This window comes from Dermacentor silvarum, chromosome 5 (assembly GCF_013339745.2).
Source record: "Dermacentor silvarum isolate Dsil-2018 chromosome 5, BIME_Dsil_1.4, whole genome shotgun sequence".
Lineage (NCBI taxonomy): Eukaryota > Metazoa > Arthropoda > Arachnida > Ixodida > Ixodidae > Dermacentor > Dermacentor silvarum.
The window spans coordinates 67,503,584-67,513,412 of record NC_051158.1 but is presented as its reverse complement, the minus strand read 5'-3'; the positions used below and the strand labels follow the sequence as shown (position 1 = coordinate 67,513,412).

The following is a 9,829-nucleotide window of genomic DNA, read 5'->3' as shown; positions in this document are numbered from 1 at the left end:
TTCTGGGGAAGAAGACGAAAAAATGCTCCCGCGGGAAAATGGCTGCCCGTACCCGGCGGCGGCTGCACTGGTAGTCCGTAACGTTAAGAGACAGGAGAATAGCGGTGTGGATCAGAGAACAAACGGGGATAGCCGCGATTCTAGTTGACATTAAGAGGGAAAAATGGAGCTGGGCAGGCCATGTAATGCGTAGGATGGATACCCAATTGACAGTTAGAGTTGCAGAAAGGGTACCAAGAGAAGGGAAGTGAAGTCGAGGATAGCAGATCTCTAGGTGGCGTGATGAAGTTAGGAAGTTTCCAGGCGCAAGTATGAATCAGCCAGTGCAATACAGATGTAATTGGAGATCCCAGAGAAAGGTCCTTGTCCTGCAGTGGGCATATATATAGGCTGATGATGATGATGATTTGTATATTCAAGGCATAACATATAAGAGGACAGTGGGTCAACAATCCATACAATGACGTTACTGACAACAGCAGAATACGAAAATAGGTTCAGAAGAATAGTAAACTGCGATAGTTAGTACTGGTTTATAATTAACAACAGTGCAATTAATGGGGAATGGGAAATACACAACAGGAACATGGCAGTGACTGTCAACTGAATACTTTATTTGTGTTGCTGTCCACTTTTATAGTTGGCATGCTACTTCATGGTACATGTTTGCTGTCAAACAAAAAGAAGGAAGTGAAAAAAGGATGATGTGAAAAAATACATTCAAACAAGCCAGAAACCAGTTGTTTGCACCGCTGTCTTCATTTCAGCAGAACTATTATATAAATTAGGGCAAGGTACAGCTGTATGTTTCAACTTTATTCTTCTAATGAAGAACGCTCTCCATAACTTCTGTCACCAGCTCACGATGCTAGTACAGTACCTGCACATTCTTGATCCGTGGCTCTCATTTACAGGCCCAGCAGCTCTGTGCCAACCGCGAGCACATTGCTGCCTTGATATTGTACTGTTGTTTGCGGAGCACGTGCAGGTAACAAACATGGCGGCAGCCCTTAGTGTGCAATGTCTTTGTGAAGTGCCTTAACTCTGAATGTCCCTCTCAACATCTGCAAAGGGCGACCCAAGTCATTCCATGCTGAGGACACAGAGAAAGGAATTCAACTAGAGGGGACACTCCCATATGGCCCAGCGGCCGAATTGACTGCAGCGTGCCAAGCGGCCGGCGTCAATCCCTTCCGGTTTCGGTTTTGGGCGGGCGTATTTTGAACCCAAGCTAGTACGCCGGCTGCGCCACCCCCCCCCCCTCTTTTTTTTTTGCTCTTCGTGCAGAATCGGTTTATTATTTAGTAAAAATGATTGCGAACGATCTCGCAAAGTCCCATCGAATCTGTGCCAAGTGCAATTTCACAAAGTAAACGCAAGACCGTTTGTGCAATGAGGAAATATTTATTTTGCTCTATATAAACGCTCGTTCTGCGCTTTTTGTGCGTTCATCCAACGTTGTGACCCCAGCAGGTAAGGCAGTAGTTCCTGTATGAAGCTCCACCGGACGGCACCAGCTAAAAAAAAAGTTAATTACAAGCATGTTACATTTACAAGCACGTAACAGCATGTTACAAGCATGTGTCATTTTGGTATTTAGACATAGGAATACTGCGTGTACAAGCGAAACGTGCGCAAGCGGTGAATGTGCGGCATTACAAACAAAGGCAATTCGCTTTTACATACATGGCGTAGAAAACACCCGCCTCATCGCAAACAATACCATAAAATATGAAAACATCTGATTTCCAAGCGTTCCCCCATTTCCGGGCATTAATCCTGCACTTTGGCGGCACAAATACACGGCCGACTTCGCGTTTCCAAAACTTGGCCTCGGGCGACGCGACGGTACGCTACATGCATAAGAGACGGACGCAACAGGCACTCAAGACAAATGCGTGGGTGCAATGCCCTTTTTCAGTCCTTTAGAAGACGGAATTTTCGAATTACAAGTTTCTGATATGTTCGTCGGCGTTATATTTCGCGCATTCTGCCGGTGCCAGCAGCACACCCCATGTTATCACTCTTGGCAATCGCCCATCGCGTTTTCAACAGGCATGAGTACCGAAAGGAGGTATATGTTGTTGCGGAGCCACAAGAAACGTCACAGACTTGTCCCTCGAAGATTCATTACACGCCAAACTAACTTTATCACCACGACCGAGCTGCTTATCGCTAACTGCGTCACAGCGCGCTGTGCGGCCAGCGCGCCTCAAAAGTACCCCAGAAAGTAACGAAATTACTTTTCAGTAATGTCTGGCGTCAGAGAAAGCGGCACAAACTTCTCCTAACAAGATGCACTAGACTACGCACGGCCGAGTTAGTTCTCGCTAACTGCGACACAGCGCCCTGTGCGGCCCGTGTGGCTCAAAAACCGAAATAAGTTACCATAATCCCCTAGGAAGCGTCGGAAACATGTCTCAGCATGATTCATTACCTCAAATTAACTGTGCCAGCATGGCCGAGCTGTTCTTCGCTAACTGCGTCTTAAATGTCGGTCCCGTGCCGGAAGCCTAATTGCGTCGTAGACTGTGAAACAAGATTTCTCACTTTGCCGTAGTCCAATAGTGCAGTGGTGTCTTGTCCCAGTGCAGAACGAACGCAAGAATAGGCCTAAAGCCCAATAAACCAGGTTACACTTAAAAAAAAAAGAAAAGGAAGGAGACAGACGGGTCGCCGCGCGCTGGCGCCCGAACGCGCGCGCAGCCATCCTCGCTGGCTTCGGGGGAGTGTCTGGCGGATGACGCATGTATCTGGCGCGTCATTGACCTGTGGCTAGGTAAGGCAAGGAAAATAAGTCGCAAAGCTTAAGTTCATTTATACGCGAAACGTTTTAGTTTTCGCGGCAAAGAATTTAAAAAATAAATCAATGCCTGTTAACTTAAGTTCACTTTCTTTTTTTTTTCGATGCTCGCGGCAGCTAACGTTCGGTGTCAAAAGTATAGTGTGACGTATGGTGACGTGTTTCCTGTTGCCAGTTTTTGCCGAGTGTCCCCTCTTGTTGAATTTCTTTCTCTATGCTGAGGACATTAAGTTTTTTTTCTGTACGTTCATGCCATTCATCAAACAATATGAGAAGTCATGAACATACCGTACTACTGTCTTCCTTTTATGTGTAATAACATAGTGTTGGACTGACTACTCACATGTCACACTTTCAACTGTTCTAATTCAACTTCTACTTTAACAGCAGTTCCAAATTTTCACGTGTAAATAGGACTTCCGCGAACTCTATGACCACATATGATAAAGAACGTTGCTCAGAAGAAGGAGCGCCCAGAAAGAGCTCGTGAAGCACTGCTAAGCACGCACTAAACTGGTCAAAAGGGAAATTGCCAGGGCATGAATAGCATCAACATTGACAAGGTCTCATGTCCACCTGATGGAATTCAGTGCCGCGGAGCAGATCACAAAACTTAAGATATCCTGATATCCAGAGTAACTAATAAGTACAAGTTTGGAGATGATGTTAAAACAGTTAAAAGTGTTATGTGCCAGTACTCATCCCAACAATATGATTTCCATGCGTGAAAAGCAGGCAATGGTGTCGTGCATTCATGGCCTCTCTAATTATTTGAAGATAGTCGTGGCAAGGTACCAATGGCATTTGATGCTCTTAGCAAGAAAAAATATCGTTCTTAGCAAGCACGAAAACATTGCCCAATGAAGCAGCCCCCCATATTTTTTACATGCACGTGTGATTTTATCAGTTACATTCCTTTCTCCTGCAGGTGTATCTGCATTGGACAGACCGGAAGGCATTTTATCAAGTGTCGCAATGAGCACCCACGCAATATTAGGACAGCAATGCACTGATGTAGCTGTATATGGTCCATGTGCTTTAGCCTGCATCGCGACCAAATAGCCCACAAATATATGGAAGCATTCATTAGAAAAAAAAAACGCAAGATGTATTAGCCAGCCTCCATTGTTATCATTGATACCAAAATGACGCTGCTACATGTGTGACACTGCTACAGGATGACGCAAATGACGCTGCTACAGGATACATGTGTGAAGTGGTGTTCTTTACTGGTGTGACTTTTTCCTTTCCTTTGCTTTCTTAAAATGCTCATTTGTGTTGGCTACAAACATGCGCAATTAACTAGCATGTCTGCTATGAAAAGGGGCAGCATCACAAATATGTTGGCTTGTTTACAATTGGCACCATGTTCCTCTCATTTCTATCTTTTTCGGTCCTTCTTTTTGTGGAGGTATGAAAATAAGCATCCGACATTTAAGTATGCAAGAGAGCTTACATACCTATGGCTTACAGATTAGAGCTTACAGATTACATACCTATGGCAGAATGAAGCAGCAAAACATTTTAAATTGTGGCAAAAGTTCATGCAAGGTAGTTCGAATCATGGCATATGCGTGAAAGTAATGACGGAAAATAGTATTGTTTTACAAGCGATAATCCCCCACTTCCCTGATCAGATGAATAGAATATGTCTCTGTACGAAATTAATTACAGAGAGCTTACAGATTACATACCTATGGCAGAATGAAGCAGCAAAACATTTTAAATTGTGGCAAAAGTTCATGCAAGGTAGTTCGAATCATGGCATATGCGTGAAAGTAATGACGGAAAATAGTATTGTTTTACAAGCGATAATCCCCCACTTCCCTGATCAGATGAATAGAATATGTCTCTGTACGAAATTAACAAATTATCACGTAATATCTTATGAGAAAAAAATATACAATAGACAACAAGCATACCGCAACAGTTGTGCAGTGCATCAGCGCGCTGTGGCAATAGCTGTCTACGAAATACAGTGCATGAGAAAGCGTAACGGCACAATCCCGACAGCGCCAGGAAATAATTTTCATGATAACGTCAACACTGAAGTCAAGCTTTCTGCCAAAATACTATCAGCTTTGGATGCAACCGAATAGGAGCTATATATGACACGCCTCTGTACCGTGTCGACGCCGGGCGGAGGTAGTGCTGGACAACCATGGCAAGATGCGCGTTTAGAAAAAAAACGGGGTGCAGCCCATACATGAATAACTATGTGAAATATATATAAATAACTATGTGAAATATATATATAACCCAAGAGACACCTCTGGCTTTACATGAAAACATACGACTCATTTCTAAATATATTGCAGTCTCAGTCATAGAGCAGCCATACGTTACATAGGACGAGTACAAGCACTCGGTTTGGGGGAGTATACTAATAATCTTGTGGGGTGGCGTCTTCATACTCTGTGGAACAGTTCGAGCACTCTGTTTAGGAGGAGTAATAATACTCTGTCCGGGAGAGTTACTGTACTCTGTCCGAACTGGCGGTGTGTTACTCTGAAAAAGGGAGTGAAATATGAGGCAAGCATAAACTCCCTCAAGAGTTCCCGGAACCCTCTTTGTTTTAGGGTGTGCTTCTTTCTGCATTTGTCTTTCTTGGCAGCTTTCATAGCACGCCGTGCTCTAGACAGGGGTCCTATGTGAAGATAGCAGACGTTTCTTTCGTCGGCTGGCGCTCGATGACTTCGTCGACTAGCACATTTGGCGGAACCGGGTGCCGAGGCAGCTGATACTGAGCGTGGCATTAGAGCCGCAGCTGCAACCGTTCACAGCCTGGTCACCGGCCATCACGTTGAACGTGCGGGTGCTTGTAGTCTTGCCTAGAGGCACAATGAATTGCTCATTATTATGCGGGTGTCTATTTTGTTCATTTCACTAATTAGTGTCGAAATAAAGAGATTTCGCCACTTTGAAATATGGCCACTATCATTTCTTTGATGGTGCTGTGAACGAGCGAGTGCAGGCGCGTTTGCCGGCCCGGTAGCAGAAGCACAGAAAAGGAAGCTGTCGAAGATAGGCATACAGTAATATTGTCGTTTGTCGTTTAATCTGAGCTTGCATTGCATCACTCGGTCTCATGCAACACCGTACGTTAAGTGCGCTTATGTTATGCTAACTTATGTTGGCGTAAAAACGCTTTGGCTAAAGAATTGCGCACGAACAGCGCAGCCTAATGAATTCCGACGCCGCTCATAATACGCAGGTGATCGTGTAGTCTTATGATACACGATAAATTAAACTTTTCGTTGAATAAGCGGCCTTCTAGGTGCAAGTTTTTCGTATTACTTTGTTTCTATTTATGATACGAGAAAAATAACTGTCCTAATTTCCAGCACATATTCGCTTGTACAAATGAAGCAAAACAACAAAGTGACTGAAATCACTGTATCATCTGTATTCTATCTTCATAGGAAAATTTACAGCATAGCCCATGTCACGATGTCTATGGACACGCTGCGACATCTAGGCCAACGGCCAGGTACTTGAATTTAGTAGCGCGTAAATGAACCACAGGAGGTCCAAATTACTTTGCGTGCCTCATAACGAGATCGTGGAATTGGCAAGCAAAATCCTGTAATTTCAGGCCAACGGCCACGTGTTCAGCACGAAGGCACCCTCCTTTAGGGTGGGTAGCGAGATGCGTGTGGCGACGTTGTTGCGAAACCTGAGAATTGTTCTCTTGCTGACCGAGCATTCGTAGCGCGGTGTGCTGAAGCATAAAGGCTGTCGTGCTGGAGAAAGTCACCGGGCGTGCACTCGACTCCACAAAATACCGCATAAAATGTTATATTTTCTTATTCATTAGCGACATAAAGGAGCTAGATAAAAAGGCCCAAAGCTGACGTTGTAGGGTAAGAATGTTATTGCAACGAAACGCTACAGAGGCGATTCGAAGCGGTGAGTGTAAGATACAATTTCAGGGCATTTACAATGCCGTTCATAAAAGAACAGGACCAATTTCGCAAAGTTTCTTAGCTCGCCAGCAGAAAACCACAATCAATCACAGCTTCATAGGAATGAATGAACTCGTTACTTAACTCTATTGCAAGTTTTACACTGTACCATTGGAAAGCGCCCTATGCATGCTGCATTCGTTATCGAACCATGTGAACTAATCCCTTGTTGGATTGACTGATTCATTGAATGAGTGATTGATTCATCGATTTCGTTTAATGTCCTAGAGCCACACTCGAGCCACAAGCAATGCCGCGCAGAGGGCCCCGGAATATGCATGGGACAACCTGTGAGGATGCTTTATACTGCACCTAAGCCTAAGTACACAAGAGTTTTTGTACTTCGATTATATGAAATGCAGCCACTGCGGGCCGCGAAACGAACTCTCAATTTCTCGGTTACCAGCAGAACACCATATTACCTGAGCCATCGGGGCGGGTAAGTATCGTATACGTACAAAATGCCAGAAAGACAAACATGACAACATGAATTACTCGAAGTTTGATCCCACCAGCAATATTGCGTCAGTACTAATAGGTTTCCTTTATTACAACACTTTAATCACCATCCTGATATGCAGATTCTTGTTCCTTTCTTATTTTTCTTGAATTTCTTCTTCATCCCGATCAAACTGCTGACATGGGTCATTCTTTGCACTTTCCGTCATGTCATACATTTCTACGGAACACACCGACGTAATATTCTTATAACATGTAGTGTTCTGGTCTACTTGCTCTCTTGATAACCCCCACAAGAGGCAGTGTTGCATACCTGAAAGCATGAAGAAATTATCATCATCAGCAGCAGCAAAAACCTTTTTATGTAAACTGTAGGTCGAAGACTTCTCCTAGCGATGTACAACTACCCATGCATCGTGTTAGTTAATTTCAACATGCGTCTGCACATTTCATAATTTCATCACCCCACCTAATTTTCTGGCGTCATCGACTTTATGGGCTGTCCAACGGGCCCGCGACGTGGCGGAGAGGCTCGGCCTCTCTGTCCCGACATGGGAGCGGCTCGCTGCGCGCTACCGCACGCCCTAAAGGACCATAATAAAGTTTTCATCTATCCATCTACTGTGCTTCCCCTGCCGATGCACGAATTCTGTAACTCTAATGGTCCATCGCTTACCTACCTAATGCATTACATGGCCTGCACAGCTTCATACTTTTGCAGCGAAGCTGTTTATGCGGACCCTGTGCCATCGTTGTCGTGGCGCTAAAAAGAGGCCACGTGTCCTAGCGGGAGGGGAGACAAAAAAAAATGTCACAGTTTCGCCCTAAGGGCGAAGCAATGAATGCGATAGCAACACAGCAATGTCATACGAAGTAAGGTGAGCGGCTTTGGTAGCAATATGAATTGTAGTAAACATGAGCTGATTAAGTAAGCAGGTGTGCTGCGGCGTAAGTAGACCGACATGAAGAGAGACTCGATGACCACGAGAAGGCGCGTGTGAAACGGTGGTGTTGATGAGAAGCGCTTCCCGTGGGCAGCGCGCGTGCGAAGGGACACACCTGTAGCGCTGCGCTGCCGATCCGGGCAGCATTACATGTGTAGCGTGCGTTGGAAAATGTGACCCGACTATTACTAACTGAATGAACAAGCGTGGTGTGAGCGCGCACAAACAAACATGAAGAGATCACATGAATGACTGCAGACAACGACTGTCAAAACGCTGGCAGCAAGCATACGCCGCTGCGGGCGAAGGTACGTGCGGTCTATCGCTTCAACAGAAACTGAGCCGCGAATGCACGCGGCGCATAGAGGTCAGAGCCGTGTGGAGATAAGAGACGGTGCGGCGAGCGACGAGCGCGGTTGTTGGCAGAAGAAAAGTGCGCCCCCCCCCCCCCCCCCGCTTCCTCCGGCGCTGGCTTCCCGCTTCCTTGCTTGCGCGTGGGAGAGATAAGAGACCGTGCGGTCGAGCGACGAGCGCGGTTGTTGGCACAGTAGAAGTGCCCCCCCCCCCCCCCCCCCCCGCTCCCTCCGGCGCTGGCTTCCCGCTTCGTTGCTTGCGCGTGGGGGATTGAGTGCGTTCGCTCTCCGTGATAGCGCGCGTCCCAGCACGCTTGCGCTCGGGCACACGGCGCGCGGTGAAGATTTTATCTATACGGAACCTCACGGCGACGGCGACGGCGACGGCAGAAATCCGGTTGAAGTGTCCATATAATTGCTATCGCAATAAAAGAAGAGCTCAACAGGGGGAAAGGGGTTGGAGTGACCCCTTTTCACCCGTGAGAATTCTGTGACAGGGTGCAGATGAAAAGGAGACGGGGGAGGGGAGTTGACGTAAGTCGCGCCCTCCAATACTCGCATTGGAGGGGGAGAGCTAAGGCGCGCCAACCAATGACGGTGTAGGAAACAAATTTGGTCAATGGAGGAGTGGGGTGTGAGAGTAGTTCGCGTTGGTTGTATATACGAAGCTTTGGTGAAGGACTCTTGTCTGAGAACGTTGTAGAAAAAACATGAGGAACATGCTAGGAACGCAGTCGCCCGTGGACGACGACGTGTCCCACCCCCCGCAAGTAGCGCCGTTCACCGTTTCGCTGTTTCACCATCTTCACGGAGTGGAAGCGGCGGTGATTTTTTCTCCTAATGTCAACTGGAATATTGGCTATCCCTGGCTTCTCTCTGATCCACACTATTCTACTTCCTGTCTCTAAACGTTGCGCCTGACATTTTTCGTTCCATCGCTCTTTGCACGGTCTCTAACTTGTTTCAAAGCTTCTATGTTAAACTCCATGTTTCTGCCATATGTTAGCACCGGTAGAGTGCATTTATTGCGTACTTTTTTTTCAACGTCGGCGGTAAACTCGCAGTCAGAATTTGGTAATGCCTGCCGTATGCACTCCAACCCATTTTTATTCTTCGGTCACTTTCGTTCTCACGATCAAGGCTTCTAGTGAGTCACCAAGAATAACGTATTCCCGCACATACTCCAGAGGCTGAATGGCGATCATGAATTCTTGTTCTCTTGCCAGGCTATTTGTACATTACTTGTCTTTTTTCCATACTCAACTTCCACCCTACTCTGGCGCGTTTTCAGTTGTAGCCCTTAAT

The 9,829-nt window shown here is 46.1% G+C and overlaps 1 protein-coding gene and 1 long non-coding RNA gene across 3 annotated transcripts in view; both read right to left on the bottom strand.

The window, feature by feature from the left end:
• Window positions 1-1,384: 1,384 nt before the first annotated feature.
• Window positions 1,385-2,649, bottom strand: LOC125945375 (uncharacterized). Its single transcript, XR_007466860.1, has 2 exons — window positions 2,551-2,649; window positions 1,385-1,517 (listed from the first exon to the last, which is right to left on the bottom strand). It is a non-coding gene; the product is annotated as an uncharacterized LOC125945375 (long non-coding RNA).
• A 4,667-nt stretch (window positions 2,650-7,316) lies between these two features.
• Window positions 7,317-9,829, bottom strand: part of LOC125945374 (uncharacterized) — a 63,344-nt gene continuing 60,831 nt past the window's right edge. For both annotated transcript variants that reach the window (XM_049667125.1, XM_049667126.1), the window contains exon 5: window positions 7,317-7,540. In XM_049667125.1, coding sequence (XP_049523082.1) covers window positions 7,365-7,540 — 176 coding nt within the window. In that variant the 3' untranslated portion in view covers window positions 7,317-7,364. The remainder of the gene's footprint in view (window positions 7,541-9,829) is intronic.